Source organism: Borostomias antarcticus (genome assembly GCF_949987555.1).
Source record: "Borostomias antarcticus genome assembly, chromosome: 10".
In the NCBI taxonomy this organism is placed as follows: domain Eukaryota; kingdom Metazoa; phylum Chordata; class Actinopteri; order Stomiiformes; family Stomiidae; genus Borostomias; species Borostomias antarcticus.
Window position 1 is genome coordinate 21,337,701 of NC_140243.1, and position 20,349 is coordinate 21,358,049.

At 44.5% G+C, this 20,349-nt stretch overlaps 1 protein-coding gene across 1 annotated transcript in view; it reads right to left on the minus strand.

Moving 5' to 3' along the window:
- zfpm2a (zinc finger protein, FOG family member 2a) overlaps window positions 1-20,349 on the minus strand; it is a gene marked incomplete at both ends in the record, with an annotated part of 134,255 nt that overhangs the window by 57,689 nt on the left and 56,217 nt on the right. Inside the window, one exon of the mRNA XM_084444132.1 lies at window positions 12,660-12,784. Coding sequence (XP_084300258.1) covers window positions 12,660-12,784 — 125 coding nt within the window. The remainder of the gene's footprint in view (window positions 1-12,659; window positions 12,785-20,349) is intronic.

Consider the following 20,349-nt stretch of genomic DNA (forward strand, 5'->3'; position numbering starts at 1 on the left):
TAAAACAGTGATCTAGTTTGGAATTTAAGGCCTGGCCCATCCAAAACTGAAATCCTGGCGCCGTGCCTGATCTGTGCATCAGTTGTCATCTTTTGTGTGAGTGTGTGCGATCGCATATTTTTCATTTTTTAGAACTAACTTCATAGAGTAGGCTAGAGCTATAGGGTTAGCATGATGCATCCACCTCGAGTCCCCACCCTCCTAGACGTTTTTTGTTGTTGTAGTCATTTTGCTTCCGGGGACTTGTCGACACGTTTCGACGCAGCAAAACCCCGGAGTAAAGACTTCGTGAACATGCTTTTTTACATGGAGCACCCATAGTCAAGGAAACCACATTTTTCTTTATTGTTTTGCGGGTGTGTAGCTGTTGAGCCGAATGTTGTTCTAGGGCAGAATTCTCCTTTAACGTTAGCTAGCTAGCTACAATATGTAGCATTAAACTAGTTATGCTAAAAGACGGCTACGCTAGGCAGCACCATCGCTAGGCAGCTTTACAGACAATGACAATGGTTTCCCGATAAAGAACCTTCTTAAGGAATCCTTCTTAAGCAACCCTTTGCATGGGAGTTAATAAGTACTTTGGAGTTAAGTGCTTCGTAACTCGTTCGGGAAACCCGGCCAATAACGTTAGCTGGCTAGTTTGCAGAGGTGAATTTATACCGGTGTTTCCTGTGGTAAATAGTTCAGAATGAAAACAAGTGCAGATGACCGTCCTTCTGGGACTCTGTCGTTGGATCCTATACCCAACGCGAGGAATCTGTTAAGCCCCAAATGCACTGGAAGAGTCAATTGATGCGCCTATGGCGCACTGCAGGTGTCAGCTTTGATAGGGAGCTGATTTAATTTTGATTGATTTGTCCCCATTTAACGCTCCAAAATGTAAACAAGTTCGGAGTAGAAGCGTCAAGGCAGTTTGACTTGCCTCAAAACGCTTTTGGTGCGTGATCGGCCATTTACAACAATTGGTGTACTTCAAAACGCTAACATCAGACTCTTCCAGTGCGTCTGGGGCTTAAGGCTACATAAGCAAGCCAATAACCTACGTATTTTCGGTCCTGGGTTATTTTTTTTTTAACAAGGTTGCTGCAAATGCTTTATCGCACCAATCTTGTGGATTGAGCACACAGTCGATAAAACGGAATCAAATTTAAAGTTGCTCGTCGGGACATCCATATCCAATGTTTTGTTCCACTCCAGACCAGATCGTTTCACTATGGGTGAATAGGGGTAGACGTGTTTTCTTTTAATTTGTGTATCCGCCCAGTGATTCTGATCCGCACCAAAATTGAATGGCCCATGCTACACCCCTCCACCGAGTTTCATGAAAATCTGGTAGTTTTTGTATAATCCTACTATGTGACCGAACGAACGTACGAGCAAGCGAACGAGCAAAATAACACACTCAACTGAAAATATACCCTCCGCCAGCGGTCGCTGGGCGGAGCCAATAAGCAATTATAAACACAGTGTTATAAATAAAGAATTCAATTAAAAAACATAATGAATAAAATACTGTACACTGACTGTAAGATATATATATACATGCGATATCAAGCCAGCTATGCATTTGTTACTTTGCTCTAATGATGAACAAATTGATGAGAGTGGCTGCAGGTATTTGCATATTATTGGATCGTACACATGACGCAGCATTCAACAGCTTGATCCTTCCGTGCACTTCAGAGAAATGGGGTCTTAATAAATCCACTTTAAAGACCGACAATATTTACACTGAGGTAAGTAAATAAGATAAAGACGCTGAACTTGCCCCTCTGCTAAATGCATTAGACGTGAACTTCCTTATCGGAGTCTCAGCATGCGGACTGTTAAGAGATGGGTTTCCTGGGCTGGGAATGGTCTTTGTTACCCAATTAGTCTACTGACGACCCCATGGTGTAATATTCCTGCTTTGACAGCCTCATAGACACAACGTAACATGGTGTTGGACCACAGGAGTGGACTGAGTGGACACTGTCCAGGCCTCCTCTCCTCCTGCATGGCCTATCAGGCTCCTTTATCTCCCAGCCTTGACGCGATAGCAGAGACCTAATCAGCATTTTTCATGGAATACTTTCATCCCCCCCCCCTCTCTCTGCTGCTGCTCATCCATCTGGAGTCATTTGACATGGCTCTATCTATGGGCTTTGGTAGGCCTGGAGCCAAGCAGCCCAGGGCTGGGGCTGGATCTAGAGCCGAGAGGTTAAAGCTGGGACTGAGTTTCTCCGGCCGAGGTTGGTAGGGGAGCTGGAGGTGGGAGGCTGAGGCTGGGACAGGGGGACTTATCAGGGCCTTGCAGCGGGGGCTCGCCTCCCTGTGGGGATGGCTGTCTTCCTCACTGCTCTGGAGGAGGCGGAGCAAGCACAGCATCTCAGCCAACCTGACCAAGAGAAAAGAGGGGAGCACAGCCCAGCCACACCCCGTCTCCCTGGTCAGGTTTTACGTGAGACGAGATGTGGTACTGGGCTTTAAATAATGTACATAATCATAGAGAGGCTGAAACCTTAGCCTAGATACATTCTGTTGCCTTCTCGTCTGGGAGTTAAGGACATGAAAGCAGGAGGAACATAATTGTCTATATAAAACTGGTAAGTTGTCAAGAACGCAAAACACAACATGGAGAAACTTCTTCAATATATAACGATAACAGTGATGAATCGGCATATGCTCTCTTGCTGATCATTGGCATTGAAAATAAACTTCTTCTTTTTTTCTGAACACCATAAATAAAACTGACTCTCCAAAAACCGTAACGCAGAGTACAGTACTAGGATAACTATCAAGAGAGTTTGCAAATGGAAACAATTGAGGATTATCTTCAGCACTTCTCAAGGAAGTTGTTTCAACATATCACAAGTGCAGCCATGACAGTGACAGATGGCCAGGCAGCTGGCACCACTCAACTTCCTCTCACGCTTTTTTTTTCTTCCTCTGTTTCAGTAACAGAGGTCTGTGGAGTATTTCACTGGTGTACATACACCCATTCATTTGGCAAGACATTGCATATTCGTTGTAAAAACAAACCAAGTCAATGAAATGAATGAGGTCTGAGTTTAACTTAACTAATACAACTTTAACTAATACAGCAGTTGTTGCTCTGTCCATAGAGAGAATCTGAGTGTTTAAAAAAATAAAACTTCCCTCAGCAAATGGCAAGACCTCTGCAATGTTAGTGACAGGTTTGGAACAGGGTTAACAGTGCATTAACCTAAACAAAGACATTCTGAATCAGCTATAAACATAGCTTGACATTCATAAACATTCAAGATCTGGGACAAGTGATACTGTGTTACTCTGAAAAGGCAAGGTATACTTTCTTGAAAAACATTGAACAATAATGTTTACACCAGGTATTAACTTTATTATACACGTATAATGTGGGAACAGAGACCATGTTCATAGTAGATACCCTAATTAATCCAGATCCCTAAAATACATGTAATCCATTCCCTTATGAGACTGTGGTGGACGAGGGTCTGAGGATCAGGAACAGCCGCCTTCACACCACCACCTCCACCTCCTCCACCACCTCCACCTCCTCCACCTCCACCACCTCCACCTCCACCTCCACCTCCACCTCCACCTCCACCTCCACCACCACTACCACTGCCACCACCTCCACCTCCTCCTCCTCCACCACCTCCACCTCCTCCACCACCACCACCACCACCTCCACCACCACCACCTCCACCTCCACCTCCACCTCCACCTCCACCACCACTACCACCACCACCACCACCACCACCACCACCACCACCACCACCACCACTACCTCCACCACCACCACCTCCAGGAAATACCTGAATATCCTCTACTGTATACCGGTGCACGTGATATAGATAACCAGTTAAAATTAAACCAATAGAACAATTACCATAAAAAGCGAGCTCTGAGGTAAATCGGACACATTTCAAATACTATTTGATCTATGCACTTGACCCAGGTCTCAGGTAGAGTAGCTATCTTCTTGGCAGCACAGCAGCCCAGGTTTCCTCTTGGTTTCTCTGAGGACAGGACTGAGAGAAGCGGGCTCATTAGAGAGAAATAAGACATGTTTTAGACGTGTTGATGAGGCTGAACCCCTCCACTCTCCTCTCTCTCTCTCTCTCTCTCTCTCTCTCTCTCCTCGTTTTCTGATTATGATTTAGTCTCTGGAAAGTAAGGGAGAGTCAAAACATCTTTGTGAAGACATTTTGGTGTTACTCTGTACAGCTGTAAATAAACATTTACCGGAGAAAACCCTCACAGTAAAAACATCAACGAAGAAAAAATCGTCCATCACCATATCACAAAAAACACTAAATGATTTAGCCAAATACTATGCTACAATAATCTAAATTATTTGGCTTTGAGCTCCATCTTAAACACAAGATGAAACCAGTAAGGCAGCTATTCTCCAGTTTGCCCTGTAAAAACTATAATGTTCCCCTTCACCATATCTCTGGCATGACTGAGTAAACTCAGCAGGTATCGCAGCAGCAAACACAATGCAAGTCAGTGAATTCTGCTCTGCTTATCGGCAGGCCTGCCATATCTGTTTGAGAGTTGTGTTGTGATGTAAGAACAGGGAAATGTCAGGTTCAGTTGTAGATCACGTCAGCCACGCATTATCTCTCTAACAGTGGATCCCAGCTGGGGCCGTGGGGGGCGTGGGCAAAGCTGAGCCTCAGAGCTCACACACAGCAGTACCGGGGGTACAACGGGGTTCCACCTCAGAACTGCACAGAGGAACCTTTAGAGAGGACTTTAGAAAGGAACTGAACAATAGGCCCGAACGCCCCTTCCGACACAGGTCACGACCCCGTCTCCATCGGACTCACAAATAGCCCTGCCGCCTGACTGGTATTGTCACCTCGTCGGGTGATGTCATTAGAACATCCAGCAAGGTTTTTCCCGTGGTGAATGTAATGTGCATTGACATGGACTCTTTAGTGCTTGTACTAATAGATGGTACTGCTGATAAACGTACTGCATGGTATGACATCAAGAAGACAGAGAGCGAGCCAGATAATTACCATATTACCCATCTGACAAGGCCCTAGTCTTGGTAAGTCCAAGAAATAATTGATGCATGCAATCACAAACTGGTTCTGCGCCTAAAATTTGGGCCCATTATTTCATCAGTCAAAGCCACATTCTTGGTGCCAAAATTATTTGTGTGTCCAACACAGAAATTCAAAATCCTGTTAGTCCTGATAATGTCAGGGTTTTTTGATGATTCTTCCAAGGGTAACTTTCAGATTAGAAAGGGATAGGTGACCTTTAAATGGAAATGAATATAGTATATCAAATGACTATGGCTTCTTGTTTTTAGGTGTGTTTCTGAGTGCACCAGGGATGTGACAGTCCTTCCCAGTCGCACATAGCTTCTGTCCTACGGTGTCTTCTTGCATATGTAATTGGATGTTACTGTAAATAATTGCCTGGGCATGTGCCAGTGCCGTGATGACGACGACGGCGACGACGACAACGATGATGCTGATGATGATTTGTGTGCATGTGTGTGTGCGACTGTGCGTGTGTGTATACGCGTGACCGTGTGTGTGTGTCTGCGTGTGACTGTGTGTGTGTGTGCGTGTGTGCGAGTGCGTCTGCCCCATCCGTACTCCACTCTCAAGTCCCACTGATTCTCTTTTCCAGCCATGTTGAATCCTCTTTTCCTTATCAGTCCAGCGCAGGCCTGCATCAGGCTCTCCTTGCTATGACAGAGACTACAACAATAGGCCCGCGATACCGCTGCTTAGCGCTCCGTTTCGGAGGGGAAACCTGCCACGGGCGCAGATTAACAACAACAACACACACACACACACACACACACACACACACATGCACACATACACACACACACACAAATAGATTGCAGCCTCCAAAACAAAACATTTTTCAGAATGCCTCCTCTTGATTAATGAAGCAATGACAAGAAGAAAAATATAATTTCAGCGCGGAAAAATCCTGCCACCACTTGTTAAAGTTTAGGAGGGGTAGCTAACAATAAACATATGTGGAGAAGAAGGTGGGCAAAGCAGTGTGATAAATGGCTTGAGTGATGGGCTGAATAATTCCTGGAGCTTTTTTTGGTGCACGGGCACCGTATTCCTAACCTTGTACTAAATGACTCAGTAAAAACACTCCTGTGGCTGACAGCTTCTACCTCTGTCGCCCAGGTGAGAGTTAGACCAGTATCTTGTCATTTCCCCAACTGCTGCTCAACACACAACAAGGCAAAGCCCTCTGCTCACAGACTGGAAGAGCTTCACACACACATACTCACATTCTACATGCAAAGATAAAATTCACAGCGGCAGACTCGGCAGATTTTCAGGTTGACTTTCAATTTACACGTTCAATATTCTTGTAGCTGAAATATAAAACAACACAAAATTATAAAATTTGAACATGACACACTGTTTGTCTTTCTATTGCTTCACATGAGATTATTCCACTGGAAGCTGCTTCTCTGTCTTGACTTCCTGTTTGCACATAAATACACCATAACAGACCGAATACAATACCACAGACAATACACCATTCACAAAGCATATGCATGTTGTTGTGGAAATGAATTTCCTGTCAATACAAACAAACCCTCTCCAAAGCCAGCCCTCATATCATAAGACAGTAAACATACGTAGACATAATTTCTCCTACATCCCATTAAGAGTATAAACACACAATGTTAACAGTGAATCATGAATATTCCTGCATGAACAAGTCTTATTCCAGGTTAACCAGATATTGGTTAGTTAGTCATAAACAGTTCCTTCCTCCCGTGCTGTCAGTATTCCTAGAGGCAGAACGAGAGGGCATGGGGACCAGGAGGGTAGCTATTAAGGACCATGGGGGGGGGGGGGGCAGTAACTAAGGACAGACTCTCACTGAGCCTTCCTAATAGTAGTCCTACACAATGCACATGATCAACATCAGCTGAGCATCGAAGAGAACAGAACCAGGACAGGATGTGCTGCTGTCCACACCACCCTCATCAACAGATATTTACTACAGACATTTCTAGCTCTGTACCTCATTAATAGCTTAGCCTGCCAATCAATTATTTACACCTAGGATGGACACCAGACTCTCAGGTTCTGTTCTCCAAGCAAGCCGGGCCTTTCTCTCTTTCACCCTCTCTCTTACCCTCTCTCTACCTCTCTCTCTCTCTCTTTCACCCTCTCTCTCTCTCCCTCTCTCTCTTTTACTCTCCTGTCCAGCTCGCATAATTACCACGTTCAAGACACCTGCTACTCAATAGCTTCGACCCAGTCTGGCAATTTAGCCCCTATTGCAGACATTTATGTCCGAGTGTCACTATTAATTTGCGTTAATTTGGAGAGCGAGAGCGAGCGCACAGGCCGGCGGTGGTGGGCTGAGCCTGCTCGTTGCTCACCTGCGCTGGGCCTGGGCTGTAATTGGACTCTAATGGTCTGATTGATCAGGGAGAGGAGTGAGAAATGGTGAGGGAGGAGGAGAGGAGGGAGGGAGGGTGAGAGGAGGGAGGGAGGGTGAGGGAGGAGAGAAGGAAGGGAGGAGAGGAGAGTGAAGAATGGTGAGGGAGGAGAGGAGGGAGGGGAGTGAGAGAGGAGGCTGCTTCATGGCAGCTCCATCAGTCAGAGAGGAAAAACTCTTAGAGCAGGGGTGTCTCTCTGTTTCTCTCTGTCTCTCTGCTTCTCTCTCCAGTCTCTCTCCCTCTCTGTATCTCTGTTCCCCTCCCCCACTCTCTCTCTCTCTCTGTTTCTCTCACACACTTTCTCTCAAACTCATTCTCAGTTTCTTGTGATCACACTCACACTCTCTCTCTCACACACCCGCACACACACACACACACACGCACGCATTCACACACACACACACACACACACACACACACACACACACACACACACACACACACCCGCACGCACACACACACACGCACACACACACACACACACCTACTGTACATACACACACACACACACACACACACACACACACACACACACACACACACACACACACACACACACACACACACACACACCCTAAAGTATTTCAACCCAGGTCCATTACCTTGTTTTCAGTCAAGTCCTTGGCCTGCATGTGTCATTCAAGCCCTTTGACTGTGTCTGTTTATACCACACTGCTTTAAGAGCCTGTGTCCAGCCTTACATGAGCAATAAAATATGATTAACCTCTACATTCTGCCCGTTTAAATGTCCCTATTGTGAACTCAGCTTGGTCTAGGCCAGGAACCTTTATGACAGCAAGAGACATTTTTTCCACATTTGAGAAAATAAACAAGATGTACCTCAGGATCCACGATGGATGAAAAACTATGAGTCTAAAAACACTGTGTGGCAAATGTAGAGTCTCAATCTTGGGCTTCTTATTATTGGAGGATTTCTCACTGCAGATCAAACATCCTGGCAACTCCATGACTGTGTAAGAGTTGGTCCATTCTTTGAAATGTCTGTAGTTGTTTTGGCCATTTAATGCCTGAATCGTACCACTTATTTTTCTAACCTTCAATCAAAAACTTCTGCCTTCTATATAGCTGTCACCCTCATGAGAAACATTGTTCCTCATGAAAAACACAAACATAATGTACTTCAATCTCTAACTGTTTATTATTATTATTATTATTATTGCATTTGTTTTGTTGATTTGTGTTTCTGTGTGAACTCTGAGGCAAACCTCAGTGCTTCACGAGTATAAATAAAGGTTTGAAATTTCATAAAATGAAATATTCTGACAAAATCTCTGCTGGCAGCCTAGGCTACTGACAGAATAACAATACTGTATTAACGTTTGTAAAAATAAATAAATAAATAAATAAATAAATAAATAATAATACATAAAAATAATAATAATAATAATAATTTGTTACACAAGCTGTTTATGGTGCTCTTTCCGGACAGACTGCATGGCTGCATTACAAACAAAACCCTTAGACTTCAGGAGACTAGTATACAGTATATCTATTTATTCAAACCGATATTATCAGTGGTTTTGTATTATGCTACTAAAATGTAACCAATTCAAAATCTGCATGGGAGCCAACGATGAGCAGTGAAGGAGCCTTGACTTGACCTATCCCTGGTCTAATCCTGGTCTGGACCTGGTCTGGACCTGGTCTGGAACGTGTGTGAGCAGAACAGTGAGTTAGCAGGTTCCCAGCAGTCTGTAACTCCTCACCACCCACTCAGCACTCTGGGGCAGCGGGCCTGTCTGCAGCAGTCAGCTCATCAGCTGTGAAATCTGCTCTCCTCTTCGATAAACACTCGAGATGTGACCCTATCTCTGTCCTGCAGATGCCCAGATTTCCTGTCATGCCTTTCCCCACAGTTTTTTCTTCTCTCGATCAACTCTCTCTTTCTCTCCATCGCTCTCTTCCCTCTCTCTCTCTGTCTCTCTCTCTCTCCCTCTCTCTTTCTGTCCCGGCCTGGACGGCTGTAACGCTCCACTCGTTGTTTTCTCCCGGCATCATCCATCATGGTGCCCGGCCACCGAGGCCCACAGCAGCAGCAGCAGCCCCAGAGAGCCAGACCCACCCTGGTCTGCTCCAGCCTCCTGCCTGGCCGAGCCCGGCCCTGGGGACCAGCATCTCCACCAACACCCACCAGACTCTACATTCTCAGAAAAAAAGGTTCAAAAAAGGTGTCTTTAGTTGCCCCTCTATACTGTAGGTGAACCCTCGTCCTCTGAAAAACTCTTTAAGAACCTTTTTTTGGTGACATGGTTTTAGGTGGACCTTTTGCCTAATGAAATAATACCTTGAATTAAAAGGTTTTTAAAAGGAGTATTCAGAATCAGACGGTTCCCCCAGATAAACTAAAATGATTCTAAGGTAGCACCTTTTGTTCTGAGAGTGCTACACCGTGAGAGTGCTACACCGTGAGAGTGCTACACCGTGAGAGTGTACTACACCGGTTCCCTGACCACTGCCTGCCAGCACACTACTCTATACTGACCAGTAACCTTGTGTTTCTTCCATTTCAATGTTGTGCAGCAGTTTTGGGCCCTCAAAAAGTGGAATATGAATCCAGTGCATTGACATTATACTCACAAAAAGAATGGAATCATTATAAATATATAAAAGATCAGAGACAGGTGCAGCAGGCAAACATCTTGATACAAAAGTCTAAGAATGACATGTCCGCAGAAAAAAAAACCACTCTCTTTTCAGGAACGGCATATCAATAACAGGAGCAGGTCCCATATTCCACCGTGTGCCAGACAGGTGACGGGAGCTGCATACTCTACACCTGTCCACCCTGGGGTAATTCGCTCACCTCCATGGTTTCAAAATCTTACGGGAGAAAGAGAGATTTAATAGTCTCTGGAGGTCATACTTCATAGGAATGATGTAGAGTTGCTCTCGGGTGAAGCTGAGACCTGTGAAGCAATCAGGGTTTATTTCTACGCGGAATGCTTTATACTGCGTGCTGACCCTGTGTTAGAGAACCCAGTGGCCTGGCATGCATCACAACCAGCCGGCGTTCTCCTTCACACCGCTCCGCCTTTCTCTCTCCCTTATTTTCCTGACCCACACAGGTCTCCCTTTTACTTCGCTGCTGATGAATTTAACGCTACTGTACAGAGAGCGTTTGAAAACTTTATCTCCTTTGCTTTTGGCTCTTTCCCTCAAACTTCTTTTTCACATTGTAAGGAGCTCTCTCTCCCCAGGTGAGACATCAGAGCTTGTTTATGTCATTAAATGCACTGTAAGTGTTGAAGAAGAGAACGACTCCCTTGCCTCCCCTACTAGAAATAGCTGGGATAACATACTGTACCTTGTTAGAGGTGTTGATAACATACTGTACCTTGTTAGAGATGTTAATAACATACTGTACCTTGTTAGAGATGTTGATAACATACTGTACCTTGTTAGAGATGTTGATAACATACTGTACCTTGTTAGAGATGTTAATAACATACTGTACCTTGTTAGAGATGTTGATAACAGGACTGTGTTTTACAAGGGAATTGCAGAATTACCAAGGGCTCCATATGAATGAAAGAGTGTGGTGGATAATCCAGCTCTGGTGTTGAACAGAGAAATTGATTGATGCTCTCCGTTTTGATGAGTATGAAACTGAATCATATTTAAACCTGAAAGATGGCTCAATAAGACAAAAATATGGCAGTCAAGTTGACCCCGGCTTTAATGAGGTACTGTACGAAGCGGCTAACAGCCAGTACCCCATTTGAGAGATGAGACTTAAGGGAGAGGAGGGCAAGCATTGAAGCATTGAAAGTGTACCCATGAGAATAGACGCACATGAGATCCTTAAAGGCAATATGCCAGGGTTCTTTCTTTCCCTTTAATTGCGGTAGACTTGGCATATTCTCTAACCCCCCCCCCCCCCCCCCCCCCCCATAGACCATTACAGGTGAGGACCAACACCTGGCTTGCTAAAAACAAGAGATAGGAGGATCTGAAGAGAAGGACTGGATTCCACAGATGACTGATTATTAAGAGGCGCCAATGCTTGTCAGGAGCTCTTTCAAGAGTTACAATCAGTTTAGAATGTATTTTGTTCAGTAGCTACTGGTAGTCTGATGTGCAACACTTAAAACACTGATGACAGTCTGGAAATGTATTTACAGTTAACAGTCAGATATGTGCAACTACTGTATAGAACACAATTAGTTGGCTGTCGTGTTGGCTACCTGTCATTTAAAGTCAAACAGGAATGGTAGAGAGTTAGGGTATATTTGTACATCCCACACTGCAGATAAACATAGAGGTGTTACTCCTTGGAATCACTTTTTTTGCCCAGGGATAACTGGCTTTGCCGGGAGAGGAAGTCCCTATTTCATGGCTGTGAGACGGCATGAGTTATTTAAAGCCATTGATGTCTTCAAAACCACGAGGGGAGCTTAGAAAACAGTTGAAAAACTGTTCAGAGAATGATTTAATAAAGTTGCGCGTTAAAGAAATCCGGGAGAACTGGGGCCTCTGAGTACAAAATCCTTGTGGACTTTGCCTTATGTTTCTTAACAGGATGACTGTGAGATTGGTTACAATTTTTAATAAGAATTTCTTAATTAATCCAAATGCAAAATGAAATATCAAACCCCTGAGGACTCATCTCTGCACCAGAGCACCAGAGGTCAACACAGTTTCAGCAGTTAAAGAGAACTAAACTGGGATCCCTGAACAAGTGGGCTAGCTAGCTGATGGATGTAGGCTGTTTTGAGAATAACATCAAATAAGAACAGATCACAATTTATCTGAGTTTGGTTCTGGAAAAACCCCTCAAAATCCATCAATTAAAACGTCATAAAATATGCAGATTGAATTGTTAAATTGAAAGCATTTCTAAGCCTGTGTGTTGGGGCCTATTTAATCCCAGAACAGTCAGGCTCCACAGCTCCACATGTTTGAATGTCATGGGAATGAGTTGCCTTCTACTAGAATGGGCTTCAACCAAAGAACTTTCTAGTAATCTTGTGTCTGAGGTCTATGCAGGACAAAGTCTGGCTGACTAGCAAATCAAACTCTCAAGTCACTTAAAACACACCGGTATGAGCCCAAACGATAAACAGCACAACCGGGGTTGGCTGCAATCAGTTCTGATAAAGGTTGATTCATTTCATCTTGGTTGAAGGGTACTGTATCAATGGTGCTGATGGCGGCCAGAGTACAGTAAGTCAAAAGAAAAGACCAAAACAGGAAGTACCATGCTGGTGACGTCGGTGCTCATCTCAATCTTCCCTTCGAAAGGCCCCCACGTCGTGCCCACAGGGAGCTGCTGCCGACTGTGGATGCGACGCTCGCCGTCTTTCAGGAATGCATCCAGCTCTCCTGAAACACACACAACATCCAAACAGTCAGCCATCTTTGTTTTTTTTTCCAGTAACTGACGGAATCACAGACAGATTCACTATTCACTACTATCCATAGGTTACTATTTATGTACAGTAGCCAGGGTGCTTTGGAACCATGGTCACAGAAACATATTGAGGCAGCCCTATGTGAGACTTGTGAGTCAAAATGTAGTCCTGATTGGTCTGACTGACTCTTGGTCTAATGGTAGGTGACTAGACTTGGGTTTGATGCCCACCAGGTACATTCACATATCCTGAATACAGCATTGCAGTAATTTGGGTTCAAAAGCACCAAACAATACAGGTTAAGGCCTAACTTGCTTACAGGAATAAGCAAATCCTTTTTTTTTGTATCCGCCTGACCCGCGCTTCACAGCCACAGTTTGGTAACCTTCCTTGAGAGGTGTCTTGTGCTGTGATTATCAGGCTGAGACATCACAGGCCTCATGGCTGGCAGCAGCAAGACTATTTCTGTTGTTCCAGGAAGGCCACCCCAGCTCCCTCTTGTTAGTGCTGTGCAGAACACCAGTTAATTAGCTGTGTAACCGGATAGCCCTGCTAGCCCAGCACGGCTACCCCCCAACCCCCCCCCCCCGCCTCTCCACTCTCCACAAACACCCCCGCTATCTTATCTCTAAGATTCAGTGTACTTTTTTGGGGACAGTGATTAATCAAATAGTTATGATAATAGACTGCTGGTTGGCCATGGCTCGGTTGCTGGATGGAGAGGGGGATTGGGGGTGGGGGGTGTAAGTCATGTACCTCTTCAAGTGCACATTTCCGCCTGGTTGCCTTGACAACGCTGAGTAGCCTGGAGCAGGAAGGACCTCTGGCTCAGGAGCGTTTTAGACCCTCAGACCTCAAGTACTATCTGCTCCATCTTCGCTGGGAACGCTCTCTCCGACCAAAACCAAGTGTTAGGACTCGAGCTCTCATAATAACTTATCCCCTTTTTATTGGAGGCACTTCTTTATAGGATCTTGTCTTTGTCAGCTAAGTGAATACATTAAACTCTGAACCCACTCTGGCCCTGCAGTTACTGTATATCTACAGAATATCTATTCAGCGTATTGTATTGTGTGTTCTGAGTTACACATGCATGACCGTGCTGCACATTTGTTGTTCGCAGTGTCTCTTTTAACCTATATACGCAGGCAGCGTTGTTGTTAATAGGCATTCTGGGCATGATGAATGGAGGGAAATGTTCACTGAACTTTAAAGAGAGCTCCCGTGATATAATGACCTATTCAGCTTCAGTTTCACTCGGCAAATATCAGGCTTGTATCTGCGACGCGCTATTGTGCCAGTCCGCTGGTATGGAAATGCTCTTATGTGCTCGTTCTCATGCATAAACAACATCAGATGACTGGCTACATCCTTGTTTCCTAAATACCACCGACACCTGGGTGATCCCAGCGTAATCACTGCTGATCACTGTACTAACAGCACAGGTCAGGAAGTCAGGGGCAGTCTGAAAGCCATGTTTATTTATAATATCATCAATGTATCAGACAGGGGCAGCCTGGCCACCATGTTTGTTCATAATATCATGAATGCATCTGCCTCCTCCAAGCCTAAAAAAAGGTATTTGCCATCCCTAGCAAGCTTAGCAAAAAATAATAGCTATAAAGATTACAGCTGGTACAACTACGATATGTGAAAACAATCTGAGTGACGCACAAACTCAATAGTTCCTTTTCCCCGTTTTTCGGCATTATACCACACTATGCGCCGGCAGGAAGACAGGCAGACGTCCAAACATTGCTCTGTTGAGGAAAGCGTGCAAGCATCTCTCCCTTTCTCCCTCCCCTCCATCCCTCCCTCCCTCCGTTTCTCCCTCCATCCCTCCCTCGTATCGTCTGCAGCATGCGCCGTCTCTGCCGGCGTGAGGGAAGGTGGGTAAGCTCATTAGAGAGAAATAATTAAACATTGGAGCACAGCTGGTCGCCATCAGAGGCAGCCTCGCCGGGAGCTACAGCCACCGCTGATGCATCCTGTCTGTCCTCTGATAAGACGAGCGGCCTTTGGATGCGTGTTGCTGTTTAGCCCCGCTTGACTCGCTGCTAGGCTGGACCCCGGCGGAGGGGTGCGGGCCTCCCGTTTTTTTTAACGGCGGTGAGTTCAGAACGTGGCGGACGGGCTGGGGAGCCGGTAGGTAAGAGCGGGGAGAAGGGTATGACTCCGAGTGGAGGTTTGAGGTCTACGGCGTTCGAATGCCAGTTGTTTGTGTCCTCCTGTACCAAATGTTGCCTGAGGACCTTGGCTCCCAGCTGGCTAAACACATCTGTTGCAGATGCCAGCGGAAGACCTCGTCAACGACGCCAGCAGAAAAATAATAAGCCTTCCTACTCTAGCTTTGTATTTTCCACAGGCATTTTGACGTTCATTATATGCATGTTATAAAGATGGATATATTAACACTAATTAGTAATGCTTGACCCAAAAATACTATTGTGTTAAAAGTTATAATGTTAAGATTTAGAAAATGAAATGAAGTACATGTAAAAATCTTAATTTTTAACAGTTCAGCTGCTCATTCTCATCGTACCCATTGAATCTCTCTGTGAGTATTTCCTAGCATAACAAAGGATGGCAATGCAAAACTCCACCTGAATAAATCTGTCTTTGCGACAAAGTTACAACTAACTCTCCGGGTACTTAACCCTTTACCACCGAGCCAAGACCATGCTTTGCAGAGATGCTTGCAAAGGCATACAGGAGGATTTAACAAACACATACCCCCTGTTCTCCTCAGCGTCGCTCATCACCCAATACTGAAATGCCACAGTCTTGGCAAGAGGGAACTGATGATGTGACTAAAGAGCCTCCCTCCATCCACCCCCTCCACCCCTCCTCCCTCCGTCCCCCCGATAAGATCATCATCTGTCGCTAGACTCTGGGGTCTGGTCCTGCTCTCCACAGATACTTGGCAGACCAATGAATGTCCCTTTGTGTGGAGAGATCTTCCTCAGATAGCAACCAAGATGCTCCACGCTGGCATCTGTTTGTTTTCTCTGTTATGGCGGTGCAGAGGAACGGGAGCCTCATCTCTCCCTTGGCTGGCATACGACTGAATACTAACGAGCCCCGTCCGTGGCACGGCGCCATCCTGGTATGATTTAAAGAAGAGGTGGTTAGTGGCTGGTGGCACAAGTGGAGATGATGCCCCCCCACACACACGCTTCAAAAACACTAACACCCCGCTGCCCCTCTTTCTAAAAAGCCCTGTTAGATTCACGACGACAGCGTTGACTGAGCTACCTTTCAGAATACACTGTAGAGGAAGGACGATCACCCCTGTCCTCACTGACACTGCATCGCTTTCCATCTGTGGTGAGATGTCTCTGTTCATTTGAGCAGATGTAGACAGTCTGCTAGACGGAACGACTGGAGCACGAGGTCATCTAACGAAAGAACGACCTCAGAAAGCGTACTCTGATAGGCTGAATAAATACCAAACTGAAGATTTATACACTCTTGATATATAATTGCTGAAACCCTATAGTGGTGTGTTTCTGGCAGATAATGAGGGATAGCTACTTCATTGCAAATGTTCCTGCGATATGTAGGACTGGAGTTGGACGGGATTTTCCTTAATATAATTTTTCTAGCGTTAAGGGTCTGCTGAAGCTCAACGATGACAAATGACATCATCAAGCGGTCCCTGTAGATGAACAGTGGTTACAGCTGGGATTTACTGGAGCCATTTCCAACATTAATTTAACCTCTATGATGACCAGCTGAACAGACAAAAAAATCCAGAGAAATCTAGAATAAGAAATTCTAGCTCTACACACATTATTTTACATGACTAGTCTATTACAGCTTTATGTTTATTTCAACAATAAAGAGATTGAAAAACACTTCCACTGAGAATCATAAAGGGAAAAAAATAGATCAAATAAGTAATTGCTGTTCAAAGTTCAATAGCCCATGTGAGGCAATTCATAGATGCAGCTCTCAGTCAAACCCATCGCCATTGAAAGAGTCAGGTTATAGAAGCCCATAAATTAATACACCATGAGAGGCATATGGGGGTGAAATGGAATGTACTGTATCGGTTCAACAAAAGGTGCTACATCTTTGAAGGAGATATGTGATATGAAATTTTACAGCTGAAGGAGAAATGTCAGAGTCCTTTGATAAGAGAGCGATGAACTTTCCTCCCCTTCCCCCCAAACCGCTATTATCAGGTCCAAGTGAACAAAATGCATCATTTATAACCCACAGCTCCACTATTATCTCTGGGCGAGACACTTGTTTTAAAACACAGAAGGACCTTCCCCCCCTCCTTCTCCTCCTCCTCTTCCTCTCCCCTCCTATCTCCTCCCCCCTCCTCCTCTCCGCTCTCCCAGACAAGAGCCCTCTGCTTGGCTCAGGCCCTCCTTCCCTCCCTCCGTTTGAACAACCCGAGAAAGTTGACTGTTTCTGGAGTAAGTTTCCAGGCAACCACATGCGCTTGGCTGAGAAGGGGTGCGGGGCCGGCCCCAGGGTCACCCTTGTTTTCAGGCAGTGGAGAGCTGGGGGGGAGGAGTTAAACGGGCCAAATGGATTAGGGGGCATTCTAGTGCCGACGCTGGAGGGGCCAAGGGCCAGAAAGAGGATTCTCTGGATAAAATACACTGTAAAGTCATCCCACGAGAATGGAAATATTGTTTTCTTGCAAAGGTATTGATGATCGTCATACAGGTGTAGGTGTTGAAAACAAATGATTAATGAGCGGCAAACAGTACAGCAACAGTGAGAACTCTCACTTTTGTTAACAGGAATTGACATAAATACTGTGCTTGTATGCTATCTCTGAGTCAGCTGTCAAGCATTCTATTTGATCAAAGGCCTGCTGAAGTTAGCAGCACGCACACTGACAACAATCTCTGAGGCATCCATCTTAGACAAGTGCTTCAATGTCTATTGATAGCATGTAAAAGAAGCCAGAAAAACTTAAAGAATGATTGTCCTCGCACACTGATATCTACATATCTCAAGCAACATCTAGAGGACACGCTATTCCTCATGGGATTTGATTGGTTTCAATGTGTTTTCAAATGTGAGGGTTCTCTGAAGGATATTACTGCTATTTGGCCTGTCAAAATGGATGAGAAATTGATGCCATGTTTATTGGCAAAGCACACACAGAGCTTTAGGACTGGCCAGAGTTTGCTATAAAAAAAAACAATGCATTTTAAAACTGTCTGAACACTACTAGACATTAGATTTCACTTTTAATCATTTTCAGCAAACAAGGTTCCAAATGAAATGTGTTAATCACGTAAAAAGCGTAAAAAAGGTTGGTAAACATATGTAAAGGAAGTGTTAGCTACCTAGCGACTTTAAATGTGCAATAATTTTTTATTATTTCAAAGAGTGCCTGAATCTCCTCCCAAGTCAATTACCAGGCTTCAAACTCCTGTAAACGGGAATTCTGTTTTCCCTGGGTGACCTAGTTGTCTTTTGTGAGTAGGTTTTAGCCAGAGCAGTTTGACAGTCAACAGATAAGATGGATTAAGCTTTTTTTTCATCCAGTTTTGATGTGAACAGCGTAAAAGCGGGTTAAATCATCCCGTTTCAGGAGTATTTTTAAATGCCTGGAGATAGTGTGATAAAGCAGCTAAACCTAGGACTTGGGCTTGGAAGGTCAAGGTCGGGGTTTGAGGGAGCAGCTTCCTGGTGATGAGGCCAGCTCTCGTCTGGGTGTGAGCAGGCTCACTGCTGCAGCCAAGTCCACCTCTCAGCACCAGGAGAATAGATACATGTGAGGAGTGAAACAAAATCCACCAAGCCCACTCAAAGAGCCATGCACCTCTGCCTGTACGCACATGCATGTGTGTGTGTGTGTGTGTGTGTGTGTGTGTGTGTGTATGTGTGTGTGTATGGTTTCTGCAGGGAGGTGAGGGCTGAGGTAAACTATGTTTGCTCGCAAGTGTACAATTCATACAGTATGTCAATATCTCAGATCTTTGTTATTTTCTATTATTAACTATTACTTTTGACTACACTCTGGATTAATTACATATAAAAAAAATAATTTAAAAAGAGTATTTGAGGCAGAAACACATTTTCAATGTCCAGTGTACCACAAATTGAAGTAACATTGGGTAACAATGATAAGCCGTTGGGGAGAGCTACCAGGTGGAGAGATCAGTGGAGGAGGAGCCGGTGTTCTCTAAGGAGATGGGTCTTAAAGGAGTAGTAAAGGGAAAATCATGTTTAGCCCTGTTTTAAGGTTACTTATGATCATATACAATGGTTCAGATCAAAACGTTGACAAAACTCGCACTTTTGAGAAAGTCTGATAATTGCTCTACCACCGTTTTGGTCATACAATGGATGTGGGTGGGCACTGTGAAAAATCATTCAAAAAATGTTACATGTTAAACTCTCAATTTCAAAGACAAGAAACTCAACGAGGTGTTAGTTGGCGTTCTGAAATATAATTCGCCATAAAGTAAGATTCTAGTTCATCTGGAAAGGCTTTTTAAAAATATTTAGCATAGACTATTTAGTCGCAGCACATACGTGTGTAAACTTCCGCTTGAACTGATTCCGATCTCGCGCAATGCCTTGATCTCGGGCAGGCTCGAAACGATAAGCGTTGCCGTCAAAGTCTAATTCCTCGCGATCAAATTCATACTCTTCAAGATCAGCCATTTTGATAAGCGTTTTCTGAACTGTAGCCTAGGGCTTCCTTGTCTGTGAGCGAAAGAGTAGCGTGAGCAGTGAGCAAACTAGCTAGCCTAGCTAACATAAACAATAGCTACCGTAAGTAGTTCCGCTTCCTGAATCCACTCTGCGGATTGATCTAAACATCTACAACGGTCGTGTCAATACAAGTCAATGGATTTCATAAAATTATCAATAAAACCCTACAGGATTCATACTTTGGTTCAGAACACCAACAGACACCAATTACCCCCTCGGTGAGCTTCTTGTTTTTGAATGATTTTTCACAGTGCCCACCCACATCCATTGTATGACCTAAACGGTGGTAGAGCAATTATCAGACTTTCTTAAAAGTTCTAGTCAACTTTTTGATCTGAACCATTGTATATGATCTTAAGTAACCTTAAAACAGGGCTAAACATGATTTTCCATTTACTACTCCTTTAAGTCTCCTGCTAAAGACAGATACTGGGACTCCCATTCCATCATTGCAGTGCCCAAACAGAGAAGACTGAGATTTAAGCAAACCCTGCGTCCTCGTAGAGATGATAGATAGATAGATAGATAGATAGATAGATAGATAGATAGATACTTTAATAATCCCAGTGTGTTGAAACATGAAGTCTAACTACCTCTAATCTGAGTTTAGGCATGCTCAGTATGGACACAGGAAGTGACAGCCACAATCACGTGACGCTGATACGCTGACGTGATATCTTGATTTCATCAACATATTCTGTCCAATGCTGATGGAGAGAACTGATTAATGTATTCATCAAGACCACTAAAATAAGAAGTAGAACATCATGCATCACTGTGTAAAACATACGATCCCATATGCGGTTGGACAGTGAGACGTGAAGTTTGGTTGGGGGACATTTG